At 40.5% G+C, this 27,342-nt stretch overlaps 1 protein-coding gene across 2 annotated transcripts; it reads left to right on the top strand.

Annotated features, from left to right (window-relative positions):
* The first annotated feature begins 722 nt into the window (after window positions 1-722).
* On the top strand, window positions 723-27,166 carry LOC119479770 (vesicle-fusing ATPase-like). 2 transcript variants are annotated; one of them, XR_005204750.1, is made up of 23 exons: window positions 723-864; window positions 3,033-3,118; window positions 3,226-3,322; window positions 4,537-4,576; window positions 7,167-7,333; window positions 7,617-7,724; window positions 8,578-8,653; window positions 9,814-9,969; window positions 12,456-12,655; window positions 14,273-14,438; window positions 14,606-14,680; window positions 15,533-15,720; window positions 16,868-16,963; window positions 17,172-17,328; window positions 17,475-17,608; window positions 18,590-18,656; window positions 18,795-18,874; window positions 20,700-20,834; window positions 21,914-22,027; window positions 24,649-24,704; window positions 24,877-24,943; window positions 26,380-26,531; window positions 26,654-27,166. XR_005204750.1 is itself a non-coding variant. In XM_037755706.1 (22 exons), exons 1-21 carry the CDS (start codon window positions 853-855, stop codon window positions 24,899-24,901), a joined length of 2,235 nt encoding a protein of 744 aa, XP_037611634.1. In that variant the 5' UTR covers window positions 723-852; the 3' UTR covers window positions 24,902-24,943; window positions 26,654-27,166. The 2 variants fall into 2 exon arrangements, 1 of the variants encoding a protein (XP_037611634.1); XM_037755706.1 differs by lacking the exon at window positions 26,380-26,531.
* The last annotated feature ends 176 nt before the right edge of the window (window positions 27,167-27,342 follow it).

Below are 27,342 nucleotides of genomic sequence, written 5' to 3' on the forward strand. Positions count from 1 at the left end.
TTACACTTTGTTTAGCTCTTTTTTTACTGTGTTAGCTGATGCATCTTGTTTTTTGCACTGTTTTGCACAGGAATATCTTATCTTATCTTATCTTATCGTATAATCACTGAAGGGTGTAACCAAAGAACTTATTTGATAAGTTAAAGCTAACTGGCCATTTAATTACAACATCAACGTGCAGCAGCTATTGATGTATTATAATAACTGCATATTGGCTCCCAAAATAGCTCCTATTCATTCCTAACGAATCCTGCTCTTTTTTCTTTTTTTTTTCAAAATTACAGTATACATAGTAACAGCAGAAAACATTAAAAACATTTACATACAAAAGAAGCACAGTGAAAACATAAACAAAGAGCTATGCCAAACATAAAAGGACAACAGAAATGAAACAAAACCAACCATAAAATTAAAAAAAAACACAATAACAATAAATAAATAAATAGATAATAATAAAAAAAAAAGACCACGCGAGAGTATGACAATAATTTCACTTAAAAACTTTAAAGATATTGCATACATTCATTGTTTTAATTGCTTTTTTTGTTTTGTGAGGAAGAAATTGTTGACAGATAAAGATCCATTTCTTTCATAAATACAAAGAAATCAGGCTTTTTTGGGTAAATTTACACTTGTGAATGTGGAACTTCGCGAGAATTAAAATTAAATTAATATTAGCTCATCATGCTCATCCTTCTATCACTCTCACTTCTTTACGCAAGTGTGCGTGATGACATCATACTACGTCGACAGATCCCGCCTCTCCTTACGTGACTTTCTCATTCCTGTCAGCAGAGCGTTTTTATGCTGAGTTGCACTTGAACAGGAATTAAACACAAAAAACACCCAAAGATGACCGACCGGGTGAGTTTATTTGAAGCGAACATTATACTTGAAATACACCACGAACAGGAAACACAGAATACTAAACCTAAAGTGTACTTAAAAGGACTCAAATCTTTGTTTTTGTACACGTAAAGTGAGCCAACACAGCAGTTAGAATCAGATGTCACTCAAAGCTTCATAGGCAGCCCGGAAGTGACCACTGCTAGCATGTAGCACTGATGCTAATGTTATGCTACATGTAAACTAACATGTGTCACAGTTTGGGTGTTTTAGCAGACAGATTCACTAAAGTGTAATGTCAATAGTTTTACTGACTTTGTTTTAAAAATGTTGCTAATGTTGCTATAAGTTAGCTTCTGTTTAAAAGGCTGATTCAGTGATGTCTGTTGAGTGAAATGAAGGAAGGAAGTGAAGCTGCAGTGAATCATGTGAAAAGGAAGTAAACTGGTGTTGAAAGCTCAGTTAACTCCTGACAACAGTGGCCATTTCTAGGAACTACAGTGTAAACAAAGTGTTTTTCATTACACTATGCAGTTGTTTAAATATATATATATATATATATATTGCTTCTATAGTTACCATATACCAAGTACTTCCTTTATTATTATACTATATATTATTTGTAAATATACTATTATATTTTTTTTTGTGATCAATTTTTTATTGGTATTTAAGCAAAATTATATAGGGTGGGGTTACAAATTGATAGATCACCAATAAAGTAAAAAAATATATATATATAATCAAAAATGTCCATGTACTAATCAATACAGAATTGGCAAGCAGCTACAGAAAAAAAGAAAATGAAAAAAAAACAAAAAAACAAACAAACAGGAAGAAAGAAAATAACAACAAACAGCAACAAAAAGTCATTTAAATAAAAACTTCTGCCCTCACCCTACCCCCAAATCCTTCCCTTTTGGTTCCCTCCCATCCCACCCACCCTAGACCTTTGGGACACGGAGAACAATTATATGAAGGATTTAATTGTAGTGATTGCTTGTTTCCAATGTGATATATTTTCTCTTTTTGCCAAATGCATGTTTGCAGCCCAGTGTTCCATACCTGCTATATCTAAGAAGTCAAGAAGCCATCTTTGTATATTGACAGAATACTATTATATTTTATTATTTTTTGCTACTTAACTTACTGTTTTCTTAATGGAGCTTCCCAGCAAGAATTTCACAAGATTGTACTTGTGTAACCGGTGTGACAATAAACATCTTGAATGTTGAATCTTGAATTAACAGACATTTATATAAATGAAAATCTTTGACATTATTACTTTAAAGAGGGAACAAAATATTAAGATCTTGATGAACCTTATCATGAGTCTAAAACCTGAGATGTTACAGGTAATAAACATGAATGAATCACTTTCATAAGTTAGGAAGACTAAGCAGAAAAAGTCAATAAGAATTCTTATTGATTGATTGATTGATTGATTGAATAAGTCCACAGTGTGCAACACGTTATGGGGTCTCTGCTCGAGCACTGTTGAATGTCTCAGATCCAATTGTTCCACATTATGGACAATCACTGAAAACCATCACATTGTATAGGAAAGACAACAAAAAACTATTTTTATGTGTTTGAAAATACTTTATTCACATTTATTTCACCCTCTATTCAAGCAACAGTTCTAATGAAAGCTATTACATCACCAATGACAGAGTATCTGGTTGTTATAGACGGAGGAATTTGACTTGACATTTAGACAAAGAATAGAGTAAGAATTTAAGGTGCATCAGTTCTAGCAGGACGTTTCTTGTGTGTCCAGAGATTTTTATCAGTGTAAAGAGAGATCACCATAGCAACATGGATGCAAAGGTGGTGGTTTTGTGGGAGTGATGCTGAAGGGGAGTGGGAGCAAAGCCACAAGAGTGCTGACCGACACAATCTGCCTTTCTCTGTAGATGTTCAACTGTATTGAGATCCATGCATACAGACTGTAAACACTGTGAATTATTACAGTCCACAATACTGGCTATCTAGCAGGTCATGTACTGTACATTTAAACATATGTTTTCCCCTTCATAAGGCCGAATTCAGAATAACCAAAAGGAATATGCTGTTTACATGAACCGTATCAAATTCAGAATATTGTCATATTCGGAATAATAGTGGAATATTAGTGTGCATGTGAATATAGTCAGTATTTACATTTTCCTGTGCTCTCTTTTCAGACTATGCAAGCGGCTCGATGCCCAACAGACGAACTGTCGTTGACCAACTGTGCCGTCATTAATGAGAAGGAGCCACAGTTTGAACAGTGAGTATTGATTTCCCTCTGGAATAACCGTAACATCTGGGTTGACACTAGTTCTGTACCACACTTAAATCCTTTCCTCTGTCTCCTCATTGTTCATCTCCGTGCAGACATGTGACTGTGCGCAATTTAGCCCACGTGTATGTGTTCACCTTGAAGAAACATCCCAGCGTTAATGCCGGGACCATTGCCTTCAGCCTGCCACAGGTAGGTTTCAGTGTTTTTACGAGCAACATGCCACATGTTCTTTATGATTACTGTGTCGCCTGATAGGGGGGCTGTGCATCGCTAATAATCTGCAGATTTCATCAAGAGTGTTTGGTTTTCTGAGACAAAATGAATACAATGTGTCTTGTGGCATATGTTGCTAACCGTTATTCTTCAATGCCTGATGTTCCTTATAAAATGAAATGCCTCTTCTGTCTAAGCAATAGAGTGCTGCAGGGATGATGTATTTTTGTAGGCCAGCCCGGAAGTTAGCATCACCCTGGTTCAAAAAGCCGATGGGATTTTTCCATTTGATTTTGGATTAATGCAGAAAATAAGCTCTGTGGCAAACAAACATTTATGATACTTACACCTTTTGTTCTGCAAGATAATATCCTCAAGTGAACTACACTTTTATGATTTATGAAGTGTGAGGCTATAAACGAACTACACCACGGTCACATGAGCACGAGTATAAGTGCTAAATTGCTAACTCATTTCCGTGTTTTAGGACTCATTCTTGCAGCACTCTTTGTATTTATTCAATAGGTAATTTTCCTTAACAAAGCACCAGTGAACACTTGCATGGTGTTGAAGGCAGCAAACATTATTAGCTAACATTATATTGTTTATTTTAAAACCTTGATAGCCGTATGTGATCTGATATTCACTAAGTCAAGATGTTCTCTGAGAAAAGTGATGCTGTGTTTTGTGGTTTTCTGCGGGCTCTTTGCACGGACCTCTTTGTGTGTCTCAATCTGTCTATTACTGCTTTTTCCTTCTTTGCCTTATGCCTGTCTCTGCCTGCTCTTCCTCCGTCTTAATGGCAGCCACAACGGCACACAGGTACTACTGTAACCTCCTCCAGTCGGTCTTATTTCACCACAAGAATTCATTCATATTATCCACTGATTGATCGACTCATATTTGACACGGCAGCCGTCATTGGCCGCCATCTCAAAAACACAGCTTGTGTAAAAAAGATCTGCCTTTTAGTGTAAAGAAGTGTTGTGAAATAAGACCGTGTTGCAGAGGAACGTTGCACTGATGTCTCTGAAACGCGTAGTGTATAGCTGTCCTTTGTCTGATAACATCTGGAAAATGTAATTGCCTTATTGATGGACTTTTTCCATTGCAATAATTTGATCTAATACAAATGGAAATGATGAGACATGGAACTAAATCAGTCACTTGCTTTTTTTTTTCCTTTATAGAGAAAATGGGCCGGCCTGTCGATTGGACAAGAAGTTAGAGGTAAGCTTCACATTTTTAGCATAAGACTTTTCTTAGCCTCAACAAATCCCCCCAGAAGACCAAAACCAACAATGAATTGACTAACAAGTGTTGTCTGTGTCTACAAAGCCTGATATATCTTATTCCTCTGTGCCACAGAGCTCCGTTGTCATTGAGCCACAGTGACTACATTTACATGCACAAAATATTCCGACTAAGCTGCTTACATGGCTAATGAAAATTAATATTCACGTTTACATGCAGCCGTGCATACTCAGATTAACGTAAAACGCCCCCATGACATACGTCCTACAGCCCTTTGAAGGTGTAGTGTAGGATCTGGCGGTATCTAGCGGTGAGGTTGTGATTGCAACCAACTAAAGCTTCTCCCGTGTGCCAAGCGTGTGGGAGAGCTACGGTGGCTGACGCGTAAATGCGAATGACCCTCTCTAGAGCCATCTGGAGCAGAGCCAGTGCGTAGAGTGTGTGTGTGTACATGGGAAGTGAGTGGTGAAGCGAGAGAGAGAGAGAGTGGCGGCGACGGGAGTGAGTAACATTATCGACTCCAGTCCAAGCAGGAAAAGTTAACAGAGTTTGGTTTGTCCGTTCTGGGCTACTGTAGCAACATGATGGTGCAACATAGCGGACTCCATGGAGAGGACCCGCTCCTTATGTAGATATAAAAGAATGAAAAATGTATTTATCTTTTTTGGTTGCTATTGCGTGCCTCGCATGTATCTACAAGCTGCACAGACTTCTGACTGTTCTACAACCTCCTTTCAGCCTTTCGTGATGGCTGCCTTTAATTTGTCATCTATTGATTAGCAGTGCTTGACAGTCTTTCTCTCTTATCACTGAACGCCTTTTGAGTCACAGACACCTCGCCGCAGTAGAAACATCAGAAACCCAACCCTCACACTTTGAATGATTCATGCAACTTAACTGACTTTAAAGGCTTCTTCTCTGCCAGAGAAACATCTCGCTGTGCCGACTTCTGATGGTCATATCCTACAGATTACTAATTATACTCGGGGTTAGGGGGTTTAGCTATTATTTAGGTGTCATAATGGGTGGAGGGAACATGATTTACCCAGCGCAGGGAGAGACAGTATAACAATATGTGTGGGTGGCGTCACTGCACATCTGTGTCGGAGGCTGGCCAGCATCCAGAGAAAGAGAAGACCTGTTCTTTGATGAAATATTTGCTCCCTTAGGCCAAGCCATGCCCAACATGATGGGCGCTATTATGATACTGTCTGCATATCAGGAGTGAAAAGGAGGAATGAAAATCTAATCCACTGAGTGAAAAAGCCTCATGATACCTTAATCTTTCTTGACATCTTGAAAAAAAAAAAAGCAAAGCAAAGCTCTTTTTATTATTTGATCAAAGCTGTCTCTTTCAGTTTAAAGCAGAATATCTGAACATTACATTTATTTCCATAATACATTTTCAGCGGTGTCTCCTGGTAACTGTGATATGAATAATGTAGCAGTACTTGTGTAATTTTCTTAATTACCTGGCAGCCACTTACAGTATATCTCATTTCCATAATGAGGCATTAGCAGCAGTTTGAATAGGGCACTGCAAATCATGTCAAATTCAGGAAGTGCCTGTTGTGTTGCTGATTGTGTTTCTCACATTAAAACATAAAGGAATCGCTGTTTGATGACTGCTATCAAGGCATCACTTCATTTGGTAACCACTCCGAATGTACTAACGAGCTTGCTGTTTAGTTAGTGGATAATTGAACAAAATCAGAACAGTTATGTCAGAGATAGTAGTAGATGTGCCATAGAGCTGTGTGATTCTGAATCACTATGAAGCGCATGCATGTGTAAATAGACAACTGTTTGCCACAATGACTTTAAAAGCTGATAATAAGCCAGATGTTGTTCCTCTTCCACAAAGCATACTTGCTAACCCTCCCAATTTTAAGATCTCAAGGTTGGATAAATGGGGACAAATGGTGTTTTCTCACCCACTTTGTCACATGGCCACAAAAATCAATTAATGCAGCTTTAACTTAAATTAGACAACATGGAAAAGGAAGACATAGTCTCATGAGGACCTGCAGGAAACACGCTGTGATTTGACAGTTTTTGGGGTTGCTAGGCTACGAGGACAACTAACTATCCTATCAGAAACTAGAAAAAAAAGGCACTCAGTAGAGTGTAGATCTCCACCAGGTGTGTCTGGGCTGACCACTGCTGTAATGTTTGATTGAATGAATGCAAACCACAATTGTCTTACCTTGGCGTCCAAATCTGGACAGGAACAATCCCTACTAGGTAACGGATACAAGAGTCCAAACAGAAGCAGATGTTGATCCCATGTGGTCCCTACTGGCTGGTTAAGTAGTGAGTCAGCTGTCAATGACTGTATAAAACAGTGAATCACTGCAACCACGAGAGGTCCTTGAGCATACAGTCCTAAATGAGTACAGAAGATATTGTGCTGATTGGTCCGGCAGTATGCAAGATTAGATGCAGACAGACAGACGCATACACGACCGAATGCATGATCTCCTCCAAGCTGGTGGAGATGATAATCCAGATGTTGTGGTCTGAACTAAAATCCTCATCTCCTCCTTTTTTTTCTACCCCCTTATAGTAACAAACTACAAGTTTGACAAGTCCAAACAGTGTATAAGCACCATGACCGTGGAAATTGACTTCCTGCAGAAGAAGAGCGTGGACAGCAACCCCTACGACTCGGACAACATGGCCAGCGAGTTCATCCAGCACTTCAACAACCAGGCCTTCAGCGTCGGCCAGCAGGTGCTTTAAAGGGTTAATGAAGTATAAATATTCACCAGCGCTGGACAAGATCTGATTTTATTGTAACATTTAGTGGATTTACTGACATTGCTATTTAAATCAGAGGTTCATAGAAGAATAAACGAAAGAATGCAATGTATGTTCACAGTAGTAGCAAAAACAAAAATTTGTTGTATTAATTGTACCTTCATTAATTAATTTTAGTGTTCCCATACGCTAGTAAAACTATGTTTGATTTGTTTGGAGTAATTTGATTGTTTTTCCTTTTTTTTTTCTTTTCTAGCTGGTGTTAAGTTTCTGCGATAAGCTGTTTAGCATAAATATAAAGGATATTGAGGCCATGGACCCGAGCATCCTGAAGGCAGAACACACCCCTGGCAAGAAACCGAAGGTATCTGGAGAACAAGCTGTCACTGTCCCATGATGTTCATGATGTTCTGTACCATTTTATACATAGATAGCATGGAAATCATTGATTTACATACATATATATATATATATTAGGCTGTCAAAGTTAACACGATAATAACTCATTGACGCAAAATTTGTTTTAACGCCATTAATTTCTTTAACGCATTAACGTGACTTGCTATTTTTAGGTTTAGCAGGCTCAGTTTTAAAGGTAGAGTGAAGATAGATAGATCATATGAAACTAAAAAAACGAAAGAATCCATTGGTACCAACCATGTCATACCAACTTGTCACGAAAAGGGTTAAATAACGCTCCAAATTTACGCTACATTTTGGCGAGGAAAAACTGTCATTGCCATTTTCAAAGGGGTCCCTTGACCTCTGACCTCAAGATATGTGAATGTAAATGGGTTCTATGGGTACCCACGAGTCTCCCCTTTACAGACATGCCCACTTTATGATAATCACATGCAGTTTTGGGGTAAGTCATAGTCAAGTCAGCACACTGACACACTGACAGCTGTTGATAGCAGTTGATAAGAGTATTAAATACTTGACAAATCTCCCTTTAAGGTACATTTTGAACAGATAAATGTGTGATGTACGATTAATCATGATTAACTGGATGTATATATATATATATATATATATATATAGTCCTATGTTCATAAGTATAATACCTCACATGCAAGTGGACATTTTTCCCTCAGTATTTTCTCCATACATTTGGAAATCCTTGATTTTAATGAACATAAATAATTTAATCCTGAAGTGTTGCCGTTGGATGTTACTGTGTCCTGAACGATTGTCATCTTTATTGTTTCTTTCTTCAGATTGAGATCGGTTTGTTGCTGGGAAACAGTCAGGTGGTTTTTGAGAAGTCAGAGAGCTCATCCATGACCCTGATCGGTGAGTGTCAATAAATACTCACAACAACAGTTACAGCAATTAGATCGATACGTCTTTGAGTCTTCTGTGGTCTAATCTCCACTAACAGCCACCAAATCTGACGTGATGACGACAGTTAGTGAGCTGCTAAAAACCACTGACATTTATTTATAAGGAAATAAAAGTGTGTTTTTACATCCACTAGCTGGAGGGAGATTCTCCACCAAACCACAAGGAGGCACACTTCACACATTTTACTGAGCTTGCTTTCCCGTTCACATCTTGTTGGCAGTGGTACAATATCAGTGTACCACCTGACAGGCTGTTTACCTCCATAATTAGACTTGAATATAATATATTCTAGTTAAATGAGTATTGTGATGATTTATTCAACACAGTCTGAAACTAAGCTAAAATCTTGAACTTACTTTATGTTAAAGAGAAACTTGTTTTCTTTTATATAATGAGTTAATTATCTTGTGATCTCGAGATAACGGTATTTAAAAATTAATAGCAAACACGGCCGTTCTCGGCTTCTGCAGCGTACTGAATCTATATTATGTTCTTTTGTTTAATTTTTAAAAAAGAGTGAGAGGAGGAGATAAAACGCCTGTAAAGATTAAAACATAAAGATTCAAATTTTATGATTGTTTATGCAAAATGAGGGGGTTATTTTGCTCATCACATTAATCATTTATTTAAGTAAGAAGACAAGCTTTTTATTTTATACTTTTTATACTCTAAAAATATACTTTTATGCTAAAAACATTCTAAATTTTTCCCATCTTATGAATTATTCTTTTTTTTCTCATTTAATTATATTAAACTGATCTAAAATAAGAAATGTATACATATAATATATCTCATTCACGAATGATTTAAATAGATTTAAGTGAGATACTGATAACTATGCTTTTTGCACTATTTTTAATTTATGTCCTTTTTGTTTTCTTTGTAAAATTGGTATTGGTTTCTTATGTCTTGATTTAATAAGTTGTTGAGGTCGAGCTGCAAACAATCATTTAGGGACTCAAAATAATTCCTGCAACAGTCTCTTATAACTGTCAATAATAAAAATAACACTGTTGTTTACATTAGAGTAGATAGAAGTGCTTTTTAAAGAAATAATCATAAAACATTCGGCTCTCCGTTTAGTGTCTGTTTTGGTGTTGCCCCTCCAGGGAAATCCAAGACCAGAGAGTCTCGCCAGTCCATCATCAGCCCGGACTGGAACTTCGAGAGGATGGGTATCGGCGGCCTTGACAAGGAGTTCTCTGACATCTTCCGTAGAGCGTTCGCCTCGCGAGTCTTCCCTACAGACATCGTAGAACAGATGGGTGAGTTTCCCTCTTTCTCTTTAATCCCGCCATCACTTATTTCATTTTCTTTTTACTGTCTTGCGTAAGTCAGATGATGATTTCGTAAGATTGTCTGTGTGGTGAGGACATTTTCATTGTCCATGACTTTTCAGACAGTCTTGCTTAACTGTATTTCAAAAGTCTTGTAAGTGCAGAACTAGTTTAAATCAATGTGCCCACTCTCATGTTGATAAGAGTATTAAATACAGACAAATCTCCCTTCAAGGTACATTTTGTACGGATAAAAAAATGTCTGATTAATTTGCGGTTAATCACAATTAACTATGGACAATCATGTGATTAATCGCGATTAAATATTTTAATCGACTAACAGCCCTATTATGAGTGTTTATAACTATAGTTTAACAGTGCTATGAGCAGATTATAACACATAAGTTAGTTTATAATGCATTATAGACATGGGCGTCATAGAAAGCACAATTATTGTTGTCTCTCTCAGAACTGGTATCTTTCAGCATTCATGAGGTTAAACAGATCAGTAATACCAGCTGAAAATAATCACTGTTTTCAGTTATTATATTCAGCTTGTGTTTAAGCTTTAAATCAACATTTGAGGAATGTATCATCGGCTGAATCGGTGAAACCCAACAATCAACGATTACCAGACGAGGCAGCGTCGCTCTGTGGTGCCTCGACCGTGACTAAAAACTCTGGCATCCCCTGACTGTGATCCCTGCACACACTCATTAATAGATCTCTGACAGCTGTCAGATTACGACGGTGATTCACTTTTTTTTTTAAAGGCCATCAGGTAGTCTTCTTTGTGACTCATGCACACAACCCTCCCTTCCCACAGTCCTAATCCTTGCTCCTAGGAGTCTTGTGAAGACCTGTTGTAAAGACCTCTGAGCTCGGCTAATTCATTACTTAAATCTGGTGCACATACGCACAGCGCTCGGGGCCTGTGGCAGCGTCCAGCAGTGTGACCTTTAGCCGGGTGGTTGTGTGCAGGAGTCGGCCTTTGGCTGTGGCCAGCTGGCTGCTGTAATGAGATGGCATGCCCTGATAGAGCATCCAGCTAAAGGTAAAAGCTGTAATTGGCAGGCGTGGGGATGCCGGGAGAGCAGGTGCTGACGGAGAGGTGGCGTGCATGTGTACGTTGTGCACATTGTGTTTCACCTTGTCTCCCCTTTGCTCCCAGAGAGGTGAAGCAGACAGACAGAAGCTTCTCTCCCAAACACAACACAACCACACAACTTGTCTCCCGCCGCGGTAGAGAAGCCGTCCCTCTTCTTCTTCTCCTCTCCTCCCCCCACCTGTCATCCTGGCTGCTTTTCCTTCAGCGGGCCCAAATGGCAGCTCAGATGGTTATCTGGGGCCTCTCAATTAGTCTGGGCTAAATGTCATTAAACAGGTGCAAAAGGCCATTAAAAGACCTCCACTGTAATCTTGGCAGAGTGGAGAGCTCACTGTTTCCACACTTGATCTTTACGGAGGAGGAATAACACTAAGGAAATCAGTGATGCTGAGAACAGCTGGAATAACTGTCCAGATTATGCTGCCTTGTCATAAATTCATGGTCAGTTTTAGTTTATTTGACAAAAATTCAAATACAGTAGTAAAAAAATACAAGCCTATAAGACATTTTCAGGAATGACACGACAAAGTCTAGGTTTTATTTCCATCGTGGTCACTGATGTTCAATCCATCCTCGCCATAACAAGATGGAGACAACCGTTCAGTGTCCAAAGCAGGAGACACACTAACAAATATGACAATAGAATAAATAGATAAATAAATAATTAAATAATTAAATAAAAAGATAAATAGATAAATAAATAATTAAATAATTAAATAAAAAGATAAATAGATAAATAAATAAATATATAGATAATATATATATATATATATATATTATATATATAGTAGCATTATTCTGGATTAAAACTGATTACAACTCATAATAAAGGTCAATTAAATGGATGTAAATACAGATTTTTTTTGTCTGTATCATCGAACAAATAATAATTGTGTGTTTATATGGATAAGCATACGTGTGCACACGTATATGCAACGTACGTGTTTATGTGTAGGTGTGTTTTATGTGTTTTCTCTCCTATATTGCACTCTTTGATGCAATAATAATGCTTACAGTTACAACGATAAAACGGGAAGAGTTTTTTTCTGTTTTTTATTTTTGTCAGTAGTTGATGATGTGTGTATGTATCCCTTGACCTTGTGTAATAAAAACAAAAAACTACAGCCAATAATAAACCAATGGGCGAAGGAAAAGGGGGGGAAAAAGGCAAATTGTGATCTCAATGCTGGGACACTTGAAAGGGATAATTCCTGCTGCTCGATTAACATGTTTAAAACTTCATCTGATTGGGCTTCACCTAGCAAAGATATGAGCTTTATAACTAGCAGAAACGTTTGTTATGTGTAAGCTCCTGTGCTCAGTTTAACTTGAGTTCCTCTCTCCCTGGCTGCGTGTCTGTCTCCAGGCTGTAAGCACGTGAAGGGAATCCTGCTGTACGGACCCCCAGGCTGCGGTAAAACCCTGATGGCACGACAGATTGGCAAGATGCTCAAGGCCCGCGAGCCAAAGATCGTCAACGGGCCCGAGATTCTCAACAAGTACGTCGGAGAGTCTGAGGCCAACGTCAGGAAGCTGTTTGCAGACGCGGAGGACGAACAGAAGAGGGTGAGGGGAGGACACATTACGTTATGTACTATACTCACATGCACAAGAGCGTGACTGCATTAAAAACTACACTATTGAGCCTTCAAGAGGTGTACAATTTAAAGCACAGCTAAACCCACCAGCTTTTTAGACTGTTTTTAGGGGTGCGTAAGTACACCTAAATTTAAACTCCCTTACAAAAACATAAGTAATTCATTGGTACAACCATGTCATGCTAGCTTGTCAGGAAGGAGGTTAAATAACGCTCCAAAGTTAGGGTAAGGTAGGGTAGGTTTTGACCTCTGACCTCCAGATATGTGAATGAAAATGGGCTCTATGGATACCCACGAGTCTCCCCTTTACAGACATGCCCACTTTATGATAATCACATGCAGTTTGGGGCAAAAAACATGCAACAACATATGAGACATAATAGAGCAGTAGACCTGTAGTGCTCCAACTTTGCTGAACTTATTATCTACACATCAGATAGAAAGTCGTGGATCAGTATTCTCCCTTCATCCCCGTGAAACACAGATAAGCATTTCATCCATCTAAACAGTAAAAAAAGTAATTTCTCCAGGAGTGGAGAGATCTGCCCTTTAGCCAGACATAGCTTTAATAACGTTGGTAAAATTCTGGTGTGTGTGTGTGTGTGTTTGTAGTGATGGTTGGTTTGGATGGTGAGACACCAGCGTCGAGCCTCACTCTTCACCACCTAATGAGGGGCTGGGCTGTCTTTGACCTCCTATTAGACCTCCCTACACACACTCACACACACACCATCCAGTGTGTAATAAGCGCAGCTCCACACCTGCTTTAAATGCTACGGCGGAGACTGACAGGTCTGTAGATGGAGGGATAACCCCCCACCCTGCTGCTCTCTCACTTTATCCATCAGTCTCTGTGCTGAGGCTCAGTACTGATTCTCAGGAAAACATTGGCTGTGTCTTTGTCGTCTTTATGCCTCTGAAAGAATGTAATAGAGGATAATGCTAACATGATTTTATGTATTAAATAGAATTACTTAGTGGTAATATCCGGTATCCCGACTAGGTGCTAATTGACCATGAAAAGGTACATATATATATATATATATAGATATATATATGTATATATATATCTTATATTTTTTCATATTTTCTATTTTATACATTTTTGTATTTTATCTCTTGACTTTCTTATTGTTATGCACCAAAATACCAGGACAAATTCCTTGTATGTTAATAAGTAAACCTACTTGGCAATACAACTTTTTCTGATCCTGAAAATGTAAAATAAAATTTCTTCAGAGAATAGTTCATCAAAATTCCAGGCCAATTATGAGACATTAAGACTTTAAAAAGCTTGGAAATGTCCTTTAATTTGTCACCCAAATAAGTTTAGGAAACACTGTAAAAGCACATATCCTGGATGTTTAAGCAAAGAGTATGAAAATGCATGTAAATATTGTGTTTTTAAGTAAATAACTTGTACGCCACAATCAACTGTTACATTGGTATCGTGCAAGACAAGAGGACCTCATCCCTAGTGTGAACAGGTGGTGTATAAGACAATCGTAGCACATATTTACAGTCCACCCATTAACCTTTCCTTCTTTCTGTCTTTAATTTTCCTCCTCATCTCTCTGCTGCACAGCTCGGTGCCAACAGCGGCCTTCACATCATCATACTCGATGAGATCGACGCCATCTGTAAACAGCGTGGCAGCATGGCGGGCAGCACGGGAGTCCACGACACCGTGGTCAACCAGCTGCTGTCCAAGATAGACGGAGTGGAGCAGCTCAACAACATCCTGGTCATAGGTGCTCAGACACAAAGAAACACACTTTCTCCCTTCCTCTTCCACAAAGTAAAAAAACTCTCCCTGAACATCTGCACCCTAACTCATCTCTCTCATTCATCATTCCTCCCCCACCCCCCCCTTCTCCCTCTCTCCTCTCCACTATCTATCCATCTGTCCCTCCCTCAGGTATGACCAACAGGCCTGACCTGATAGATGATGCCTTGTTGAGGCCGGGAAGACTGGAGGTGAAGATGGAGATCGGTAAGAAGTGAAGAACACGCTGATAAGGTTTCACACCAGTGTTAGCTCCATGCAGTTTATCTCAGTAGACTGGAAAGGGAATTAGGGCGCTTACACAAGCCAACATTTAGTCTTGTTTAATTGAACTCTGGTGCGGTTCAGTTGGGCAGTTGTGAACGCTGTAATCGTACTCTGGTGCGGACCAAAACAACCGGTACGAGACCGCTTGCGAGAGGTTTCCTAGCGAACCAAAAACGCAGGCTGCCTGCGCGGGCATTTGTTGAGATGGACACAGGTAAATGACATGTTGGGAGAGGACTGACCTGGAGAAGTCTGATGGTTGCTTGACAAGAAGACAATAAATAAAGTAAATCAGATAAACTGGAGGAGAAGGGATTTGTGCACAGAATAGATCGGTGCAGAGTCGAAGCAAAAAAAGCAATGTTTTGATGTCCGCGAATTCCCTGCAGGTGGCTTTAGTGGCAGCTCTTGAAATGAAAAAGATAAATTCACTCCTTCCTACACACCCCTCAGCTCTGTGATACCAAACCAGACTAAATAGAAAACGAACCAATTTCACTCTGATTCGGACTAGTGAAACGGACTATGGCTTGTGAAAGTGCCCTAGACAGAACTTTTTCCTCAAACCAGTGAACATTTGATAGTTAAAGTAATTCAGCCAGTTAAGACCAGTAGCCCTAGTGAGGTAGTTTGCTGCCTGCTGTGATTGTGGGACTTGATCTGTGTCAAAAAGAGCAGTACAGCAGCAGGACGTCTCACATGGACACCACATCTTCTGTCCTGCATGAGTTTGAGTTAAAGACTCTTTTTGCTGAAGCTTTAAGTCCTGTATTTCCCCTCTCTTCCTTTCAGGGTTACCGGATGAAAAGGGCCGCATTCAGATCCTGAACATCCACACAGCAAAGATGCGTCTGCACGAACTGCTGTGCGGTGACGTTGACATTAAAGAGCTGGCGTCGGAGACGAAGAACTACAGCGGTGCCGAGCTGGAGGGTCTGGTCAGGGCTGCACAGTCCACTGCCATGAACAGACACATAAAGGTCAGCGTCCTTCAGGGACCGTTGCTATATTACTGCACACAGTTATACTCGGTTATTCATTAATGTGTCCATGTCTGTTTACTCTTTCTGATGCGAGAAGAGGAGTTCTATGAGTAATCAATCAAGTTTTATTCATATAGCATATTTCATACAAAATGTTAAAATCCCTTAAAAAGGATCTGTTGTGCTTATTTTCAGGTTCATACTTGTATTTTGTTTTTCTACTAGAACATGTTTACATGCTTTAATTTAAAAAAAAAAAAACGCTCTGTTTGAGCTCCTGTCCCCCCCCCCTAAAAGCCCAGTCTACTCTGATTGGCCAGCTGGTCCACTGAACCAAACTCTACTAGCTTTGTTTTAGGGTGTGCAAAACTAGCCGCTAGGCAGGTAATATGCAAATGTGTTACTTTGTGACATCACCACGTTACGGAAGAAAAGGCAGGACTTCAAGAAAGGTGTTTTAGGCAGTTCAGAAGCAGTGTTTCAGTGGGGGAGAGTAACTCCCTTTGGCGTGGACTTTGGGCTTTGTAACTTTGCAGACTCTTTACATGCACAAACAATCCCGCTCATCTCAGAGGGTTAAAGCACTCACTGGAATAATGTCTTGTGTTTCTAAGTTTAAGGTGCAGGCCGCACACCTGGCAGGCATGGTACAGTACTGTATAGTGCCAGTTTAACTAGCCAAGGATTGGGTGAAGAACCCAGGTGTGTGTGTGTGTGTGTGTGCCCTCACTTAAGTGTTTTATCAGGTGCGTTGGCTCAAATCTACACAGCTCAGTGGGACACACAGATAAGGTGAAGCTCTCATCTGTTAAGTGCTCTGCCCCCACACACAAACACACACACACAGCAGATATTGGAGGGTGATGATAAATGACAGACATGGCCGTCCACATGTCTGATGCCTGTGACGTTTTCCTTCACTCCTCTAAACACTTATTCTTCCCTCCCTCCTCCTCTCAGTCTGACCTTTCTGCTCTGAGGGAGTACATTGTCTGCTGACACATTGTGCAATCTAAAAGTGCAATACATCATGTAATGGATTTCATTAACGGGGGGGACACGGAGTTCATTCAGGAACGAAACTAACTCATTATCTGCTGTCGCTCAACTTATTGTATTATGTTTGTGTTTGTGTTTGTTGCAGGCCAGTAGCACAGTGGAGGTAAACATCGAGACTGCAGAGAAGCTGCAGGTCTGCAGACTGGACTTCATGGCCTCGCTGAATAACGACATCAAACCTGTAAGTTACTTCACATGTGACATGTACATATTTTATGACCCAAAGTTAAAAATTAACAATTCACTATCCCCAGTACAAGTATCCCAAAGTACAACTCTGAAGACACACATTTACAGTGTTACACATATATGTATTTCTTTCTCACTTGACCTCACACACAAAACCCCCGACCTAAACACCGTTTCTCTGTCTCTCTCTTCCTGTCTAGGCGTTTGGTACCAATCAGGAGGACTACGCCAGCTACATCATGAACGGGATAATCCGATGGGGTGACCCGGTGTCGGCGGTCCTGGAGGACGGGGAGCTGCTGGTGCAGCAGACGAAGAACAGCGAACGCACACCGCTGGTCTCTGTGCTACTGGAGGGTAGGACTCACACACATCCACTCACACACGCTAACAAGCAACATCCTTAGTCAGCGTAAAACAGATGAAATCAACACACAATAAACCCTCTAGAAAGCCCCAAAATAAAATTGTGATTGATGTGTGATTGTGATTGATCCTCTCAGGTCCACCTAACAGTGGGAAAACAGCGCTGGCTGCTAAGATCTCTGAAGACTCCCAGTTTCCCTTTATCAAGATCTGCTCCCCCGACAAAATGATCGGACACTCGGAGATCGCCAAATGCCAAGCCATCAAAAAGGTAACTCTCACTCACTCGAAAGATAAGTTTTGAAATATAGAAAACTAATTGAATCATCTCTAGGTCTGGAAATGTTTGTGATTCGTACAGAAAGTATGTAAAGGTGTGGAAAATGTATCTTTGGTATTGATGCATCTGTATCTCCAATTAACAGCTTTATTTGCCAGTATTTAGGGAGAGCGCTGTAGATGGCAGCTGCTCACAGGCTGCAATATGGTGCTGTCGGGGCAAGCTGTCTGTCATTTACGTCCACTAAAAGTGCTTGTTTTTACAATGACAAGCTCTGATTGGTATTATAAGTGTCTGACATCATGGAAAGAGTCTCGCCGAAGGAGAAATCTCGTTCTGAAATCTGGCGAGGTGACGTGTTGCTGGAAAAGACAACGGTGTGTCAGCCGGGCAGAGAGAAAGCGTAGCTTAGGGTTATCTAAAAGACTTTCAATGTCATGGCTGAATATTTCCACAATGTGGATGAGGTCTTGGATTCAATGGTCGCCCGTATTTATTTGAGACGGGAGTATACTGATATTCAGATTTCACAACGAGACTTCTCTTTGTGCGGGACTCTGACACAATAATAAACAGACAGACAGGTAAAAAAAAGGTTTTATATCTCTGTAGGGTCCTTTCCTTAATGTTGTCAGACACTTATAATAACAATCTGAGCCTGTCAGCGGCAAAAACAAACACTTTTAGTAGACGTAACGTTACATTGACGCTGCACACTGCCCTCGCAGCTCGTTTAACGGCTGCCAGTTACAGCGTTATCCCTCAATACTGGACCAATTAAAAATACTAAAGTTACCCTTTAAGTACAGACTCAAAAAATATGGAAGACATTTTTAAATTGAAAACATTTACAGACACCATTTTGAAGTCCGAACTGATCATCAACAAACAAATTATTCTTTTTAGTGTTTTCAGGTCATACATAAAGCTGTTTGCCTATTTGATCTGAACTTGTTTTATTCCCTGTGATAGATATTTGAAGATGCCTACAAGTCCCAGCTGAGCTGTGTGGTTGTGGATGACATTGAACGCTTGTTAGGTAAGATAGATCGTCAGTGTACTACAAGGCAGCTAAAAAAAAGAAGCATTTTTGTTGAATGAAATGTATACCTAAAATTATTTTTTATCTGGATGTGAAATAAGAAAATCACAAATAGAAAATGTTCTGTCTCATCAGACTACGTCCCGATTGGCCCTCGTTTCTCCAACCTGGTGTTACAAGCTTTACTGGTGCTGCTGAAGAAACCTCCTCCAAAGGTAACAAACAACTTTGTTGTGGTATTTATTTGTAGCACGCTCACTGTTGACGTTGCTAGTCCTCAGGTGGCAGAAAGAGGGCAGCAGATCTTATGGATGCCAGCGCAAACTCTTGTGAGGAATTACTGGAGGTCTTTGGCTGCGACTGGCATGTGTGAGCGACTGTGTGTGTGAGTGTATGGTTATTAGCGAGTGTTTTGGTCCGGGCCCGTTGTGCTCGCAGTGAATGGTGGTGGTAGAGACCCATTTCTCATAGTTTCTTTGGTTGTAGTTGTGTGTCTGTTGTTGATGGGTTTGTGAATGAGAGTATAGCCCACTATATGGCTGCATGTGCATGAGAAGTGGCGCGGGGCCTGGTGTTGAATGCCTGGCTGCAGTGCTCCTCTGGGGTTGTAAAGCGCTGGGCCCAGCGGGGTGCCTGGGGCCGGGGGAGGCCAGGGGGACAGGGAGGAGAATGGGCTCTGTGAGAGAGCCAGGACCTGGCAGCACCGCCGCCTGTGTGGCACCTCATCTGCATGCAGCATCACAACCCCCCACGCCATGGGGGGGCAGCCGGCAGCCATAATCCCCCTGTCTACTCGCCACTCCTCTGCCTCTCCTCCTTCGTCTTCTTCTCCTGGTCCTTCTCCAACTTGTCGGCTTAGTGGAGCTACATTTCTTTTGCTTCTCCTCTTTCTTCTCTACTGTTGTCTTCTGTTGTGTTGTGCTCTGTTCTGTTGTCCTGTTATTTTCTATTCCCTGTGCTCTCGTTGTGACTTAAGGCCCCTGTACACTGTCAACCTACAGCCCGAAACCGCACAATCACGAGAGAAATGTGATGAAACGCTGGTCCTAGATCTCACCGTGAGAGACGTCCACCAACGAACGATAACAGCTTTGGCTTTTGCATCAAAACTCTGACAGCGTCATAAATTTAGGACCAAATTGTCACAGCGTGACAGCTGCTATGAGCCACATCTACAAACCAACTAATCAGAATAAAACCTGAAATGCTGCAGAACACATTGGGACATTGTAAGCATTTTTTTTAGTAAAGGAAACAAGACTCGGTCAAAACCCAGTATGTGTCTGGACCGTGTGTGGTCAGTCTGTGAATGTGTGGCTAAAGTGTTGCACAAATAGTCAGCGGTCATGTCTATAATGTAAAACCCAGAGGTACATGTCCACCAGGTCCGGCGAGGACACTAGGGGACGCGCTGCTCCACTCAACCGGACCGTTCAAACAGTGATGTATCCGATCGTTGAATGCACCTGATTGGTCCCTGGTTTCAAACAGGAAACAACATGGGGGCCTGCTCGTAATCTTTCTGTTATTCTGTCTAATCAATCCACCAAAATCTACTTCTGAAAATACTTTAAGTGAGAAACAGGCGATGCCACTGTGCGAGCCGGCGGAGCACGCTGGACGGGCTCATTTGCATGAAGGACTGTTCTCCGCCTTTTCATTTTGAAAGAGCGACGGCCAATGAGGAAACTCCAACACTCGGCCGACCAATCGTGTAACTTCATCACTCAGTCACTCACTCTATTTCCATCGATTGCCTCAGCATTCATCATCACACATGACATGACTCCGAACTAATATCGCACAGTCCGACACAGACTTCTACTCAGATTTTATTAGACCCGTCTCACACAGTGAACCTGCAAGATAGGCGTTATCAAACAGTGTGCAGGTGCTTTCAAATAAAACCACAGAATCCATTTATAACCATAACACACACTTTCAATTTCACGAGTCTTCTGAAGAGGAAAGCAGCTACAGAATATGAGCAAATGAAAATAAACACATTGAAGTCTGAGGTCACGTCTGCTTCTCTTTCAGGGTCGTAAGCTGTTGATCATCGGCACCACAAGTCGTAAAGACGTCCTCCAGGAAATGGAGATGCTGAATGCTTTCAGCACCACCATCCACATTCCCAACATCTCGAGGGGAGAGCAGCTGGTCGAGGCCCTGGAGGTAACACACACAAACACACACACACACACACACACACACACACACACACACACACACACACACACACACACACACTCAAACACACCCACATGTAGGGTTGGGCAATATGACGGTATATACCATTGTGACGGTATAGACTTGGCAATACCGTCAAAGAGTATAGAAGCAATGAGAAGAAACTCCAGATACAGTTTCCTCCGTGGTAGCAATTACCGCGTGATGTCAGGATTTGCGTGTAATTTCTCGCGATCTCCCGAATCCAGCTGCCTTGCAAGGTAACGTGATTTGGGCAGACATGGAGGAGGAGAGTGAAGTAGAGCAGGCCGAGGCGTCACTACCAACCCAAGATGAGGAAGAGCTCTGGGTACATGATTACCAGACATTTGCTCACTCTAGTTTATTTTGTTTTGTCAGCTTTTTTAAATGAAAGATGAACAAATCCTGCAGGAAAAGTATTTTTTTTTCTTTTGGTATACTCTAAAATATAAATTTGTGTGATTTTTATATATCGCTGACTGAAGTCAGGCTGGTATTTCTTTGCACCTGTTAACCTTAAAACCTTTAACACTTTGACATTAGTGTTCTCAGGAACCTTAAAGCTGCTATTTTGAAAGAATTTAAGTTTTACTTTTTTGAGTCTTTTGTTTTTAACTCAAGTGTTGTCTCATGTGAAGCAGTTGTTTTGTTTGAATGTAAGTGGGATGAAGTACGGTATGGTTATTAAACCATTTCTTAATTGAATTTACAGAACAATTACTGTATAGTGATAAATACCGTTACCGTGATATAAAATTACGTATACCGTGATAGAAGATTGTGGCCATATCGCCCATCTCTACCCACAAGCATGTAGCGGCACTTTTAAAACTATTTAATGCGCTTGATATTCACTTGACATTTACTTTGTCAGCGAAGGTGTTATACATGTTTTATTTAAAACCTATAATGTGCATTACTTCTATGCTGACACAATATTATTTTCTGATATTTTATGTACTGTAGAGTGAAATTCTTTCTTGAATAACGAGTTTACCTATTTTAATCCCGTGCTGAGTGCTCTCCTTTCTTCCTCCCTACAGCTGCTGGGCAGTTTTCAGGATGGGGAGCGGGTCACCATAGCTAAAGCTGTGAAGGGACAAGATATGTGGATCGGCATAAAGAAGTTGCTCATGCTGATTGAAATGGCCATCCAGGTGAGAAAGACGCTCTTTGCATTTGCATTTTTTTTAGCTCTGCTAGCAGAATGACTATTGTGATGAAGTGTCAGTCTGTCGGTCGGTCCACCACTCTGGTCCAGACTGAAATATCTCAACAACTATTTGATGGATTGTCATGAAATTTTGTACAGATATTCATGGTTTCCAAAAGACTTTGGTGATCATATAGTGCCTCTATGATGTTGACTTCTTTTTGATTTTAAAGGAGACATATCATGCTCATTTTCAGGTTCATACTCTACTTGTATTTTGGGTTTCTACTAGAACATTATTTATCGGTATTCGAACTCTGTCTGAACCGCTCCATTTAAGCACCTGTCTTTTTTAACCCGCCTCCTGAAAAAGTCTGCTCTGATTGGTCAGCGTTTCCGGTCTTCCTCATCGGCGCTGTCGCCGTCTTCACAGCGTCACTGCTGCCTGGGACTCACTATGTGTGTCAGTTACACACAGTTTAGCGGCACTACTACCGGTGACTGCGCAGTTGTGACATCACAACCTTACAGAAGTCCTGACGGCTCGTTTAAAAGCTCAGTTTCTCCGTGGAGTCATCGTTTTGAAACTTTCACAGTATTTATATAGCACCTAGACCTGCTTTATAAACAAAAAGACTAGAATGGAAATCTAATTTTCTACAATATGGGACCTTTAAGTGAAATGTGACAACTATTGGATGGATCGCTATGAAACATACATTTGTACATACCTTCATGTCCCCCTCAGGATGAACTGTAATAACTTTGTTTAAAGAACATCAAAACTTTTCACATTATCACTGACTAAAAGATGTTCTTTTGGTAAATGTAATGCTGATGCAGCTCCATGTGGACTCTATTAAAAGACAGAAAGGTCAAGCAGACTTGGGTGAAGAAGGGGTAAGAGCAAACTTGTCCTTTTATATTTTTTATTCTGAAAGACAAGTTTGGGATCGGCTCAGCCTCTCTATTATTGCTTTTGTAATAGTTTGGTCTTAGCTCGAACAGCCTGTCCCTCCTTTTCCTCGACATCTGGCCGGCATTCTCGACAGTCAACAGAATCTGTCTCCGTCACAAAGAACTGTCATCTATTAACTGGAATGAAATACTGTGTGGCTTTTCCCTGATGATTTGTTGAGCAGAAGACGATCCAGTACATTTCTAGTTCACAAACCATTCTCCCAAACGGGTGCGATCCAAAACATTCATAGTTATGAAACCATGTTTCTGCGTCGCTTTCCAAGTTACATTCACATGTTCTGAATCAGAGGGAAGCTACTCATAAGAGCAATCAGACACACCTCGTGGTTCTGGTGTACCTACAATTTAGAGCTAAATCAATAAAGATCAGTCACCCAACACATATGGCAGGTTAAAACAAAAAACGTGAACATTAAACCCATCCAACTGTGGAAAAAACATAGACCACCAACTCACTGCAGACTCTTGGCTTCCTTGATGTATGTAGATGAGTATAGGAGGTATAAACTCACCTTTTTAAAGTTGTCTTTAGGGGTTTTGTGGTTTGGCCTTGGAGTTGTGTTTTATTGCATTTTTCTAAGAGTCCCTGTTCACATTTGGTGTAGTTATTTCCGTTTGGTCTGTACAAAAATGATTTACTTGCAAAGCCTTGTCGGGGCCCTGACCCTGTCAAAACACTAAGATAATAATCAATGTGATTGGTTCTGTAAAAAGTCAAGATCAGTCGTACATCACTCCCTGAGACGCAGTGTTCTTGGGAAGCTCGTGATTTGAATGGGAGTCATAGCGACTGGTGGATTTGTTCATGTTGAGAGCCGTGTAGAGGCAATAGAAATGCTTCCAATCTCGCATTTAGCACCTTTAAAATTTAACTTGTCGGATATGAATTAAGTTCCAAAAGACATTTTTCAGTTTCAGCTTCTTCTTCAATGCTCCTGAGACAAGACTTTGCAGTCCATAGTGTCCAGATCATTTAAAAAATCAGCTCCGGTAGCCTCCAAATATTGTTTGTTTACCAAAGCAGGTAGCAGACTTGCAGCAGCAGAAAGTGACCTAAATGTGACTGTTAGCTGGTGTTAATTTCTCCCCCTGACTATGCGTCTGTGGTATGTTGATGATGTGTACCGCCTGTTTGTTGAGGCTGGATGCTGTGTAATTGCTGTGGTATGCACAAATGCAGCCATGTTCTGCACCCCCCCCCCCCCCCCCCCCCCCCCCACTCCGAGCCTGAAAAAGTATGAATCTGTGTTTGCCGAGACATGCTGCAAACAGCCACGCGGCTACACACACACACACACACACACACATTCACAGTCTCTTTATCTTTTTTCCTCTCATTCCAATGTTTCTGACTGCTCTCATGTCTTAACTCTAGTAGCTACAGGCGATTCCAGACGTACTGTAAGTTATTGCATAGGTTGCCATTAAGTTTACTTCCTCTCCCCCCTCCTCTCTCCGCTACGATCCTGTTTGTGCAAACTGAAGCGTGAACTCCAGGACCTGCCGCTACTCCAAATTGCTTTCATGTTTCAACACCTTGCTTCTGAATTTTAAATGAAGCAGATGCAGAGAGGAAAACAAGAGCTATTAATAAATGTACGTTTATTACATTTTATGCACTAAGAAGTAATGTGTTTTTTGTAGATGGATGCTGGCTACAGAGTTACCAAGTTCCTGAGTCTACTGAAGGAAGAAGGAAGGTAAGGATTCTTTTCCTGTGACACTGAACACTCACGCCACGCACACATCTGTCACTTTTACCAGTCCTCATTTACAGATGTAGCAGAGAATGGAAAAGAGATAAAATGTTTACATTTTCATTGAATCAAGTGTGATTAATAATAGACATGTTGTTTTGTTCTTTGTCTGCAGACTGGGTTGTAATACGTCTATCTAGACTCAGTGGAGCCACATAGTGAAAAAGAGGCATCCTTCAACGGTAAGACTGCAGGGCCTGCATCAGGCTACATGGTCGCTACTCACCATTTCCTGTCCGCGCTGAAGGGAGCTTATGTACAAATCTGTAAACTGTGAGATCAGTTTAGTAATGTATGCCCTCAACATACAATGTCTTGCACCAAATAAATTATATACAAGTGGTGTCAAGCAGAAGTCCAACCAAAGAGTAATAAAGGCTAACAGAGCGTGAGCTTCATTAAAATATGTTTAGCCTGTAAAAACAGACCAGAGCTATTGTATTATACTGTACTATATAGATGAATAAACACTCACCCCATCAACAATGTACCAAACAACTCACCTTTATTGGTAATTGAGTGAGTAATCTAGTTAGAAATACAATTCATTTTTCTAAAAATATTCTTTTTGAAAACTGTAAACATGCATTTTGTAATGCAGATTCCACTATTTGATGTTGTTGTTTTGCATTTTCTGCATCAATGTAGTTGTATTTTTCTTTTTACACTTTAAAATTGAATCACCAAATTGCCTTGAAGGAATAGATTGACATTTTGGGAGACACATTCATTTGCTTTCTTGCCGAGTGTTAGATGAAAAGATCAATACCTGCACACAAACAGCTCAACGTTAGGGATGGACTACTGAACGGGCCTACTGGGCACAGGCCAGAGTCATGTCACTCAAAGAGATGCATACCAACCACGAAGAGACTTAAAATGAGCACAAACAAACATAAAATGGCTATAAAGAGACACAAAAATACTTCAAAGAAACTCACAACTATGAAAAGGGGCAAAACAACCTCAAAGAGACACAAAGAGACTACAAAGAGACTAAAACAACTACAAAGAGATGCAAAACAGCTGCAATGAGACCACGAAGAGACTCAATCACTATGAAAAGGGGCAGAACAGCCACAAAGAGACACAAAATGACCACGAAGACACACAAAACAATAACAAAGAGACACAAAACAACAACAAAGAGACCTATAATAACCACAAAGAGACACAAAACAATAACAAAGAGACACAAAACAACAACAAAGAGACCTATAATAACCACAAAGAGACACAAAACAATAACAAAGAGACACAAAACAACAACAAAGAGACATATAATGACCACAAAGAGACACAAAACAACAACAAAGAGACATATAATGACAACAAAGAGACACAAAACAACTACAAAGAGACCTATGACCACAAAGACACAAAACAACAACAAAGAGACTTATAATGACAACAAAGAGACACAAAATAACTAGAAGAGACTCAAAACAACAACAAAGAGACATGTAATGACCACAAAGAGACACTAAACAATAACAAAGAGACAGAAAACAACAACAAAGAGACCTATAATGACCACAAAGAGACACAAAACGAATGATTGTCCTATATCTGCTTGTTGATAATGGCAAAGTTCCAGAAGATATTTCTCTTTTTAAAGTTAGCTGGCTAATCCTGCTCTGTGAGATGCGCCCATGAGGACGGGCTGCCCTGGGTGATGATGATGATGATGATGAACAACAAAAACAACTTGAACAACTTCTCAACTTGCAGCCGGAGCTTTGCGTCTCATCGCAGCCTCAGAGACTTATGGTATAGTTGGCGCACGCCGGCGTAGCCTAAAAATAGGTCGACTAGACAGGTGCTCTCTTGTGGCGGCGTGTCTCCGTTGCATGCCTGTCTCTTCTCACTTTTATTTGTCTCTGATCACTCAGTTGCGGAGGATCGGAAGCCTGAAAGAGGCTGGCAGGAGGAAGCAAGCGAGAGATCATTTCCATCTCTCTCTCTGCATCCTTCCCTTCCGTCCCTGAAGCTCGGCGCGCTTCTCTCTGCACTGCAGCTTTCAGCAGCAGCAGCAGCAGCCGACCAGGCATCCTCCTCCTCTCCACCACTATGTGTGAACATGTAAAATAAGAGAAACGAGCAGTGTATGTGGTATCTGTGTATATTGCATTTGCAGAAGACTAGTGCTGTGATCTCCATGTGACGCACTCCGTTGGGATTTTATATGTAAAAGGAAAAAATACAATTTCTATGGCAAGTAGATGTGCATGCACGAACACTAATCATAACACTGTTTATATTTGTATGCACAGATTTGTAATCTGATCATTCCAGGACACGGTGGCTCCATCACTTAAAGATCTCACTTTGTTCTTATCGTTTATACTTGCTCATGTCTGATCTTTTTATTTTATGAATAAATTAATTCTATTACTAACAAGAAACTCTGTAGTATCTGGAATTAATGATGTTATGAAAGTAGTTACCTCACACCACGGGGGGGCTCATGCTGCTTTAAAGATGTGTTTCCATGCAAAAGTTGGGGTGTACAGTAGTATTCATTATGCAGAATGGCCCATTTCACAATGATATATATTATCTCGTTGGATTATATTGGACT

This window comes from Sebastes umbrosus, chromosome 20, assembly GCF_015220745.1.
Source record: "Sebastes umbrosus isolate fSebUmb1 chromosome 20, fSebUmb1.pri, whole genome shotgun sequence".
Taxonomy (NCBI): Eukaryota; Metazoa; Chordata; class Actinopteri; order Perciformes; family Sebastidae; genus Sebastes; species Sebastes umbrosus.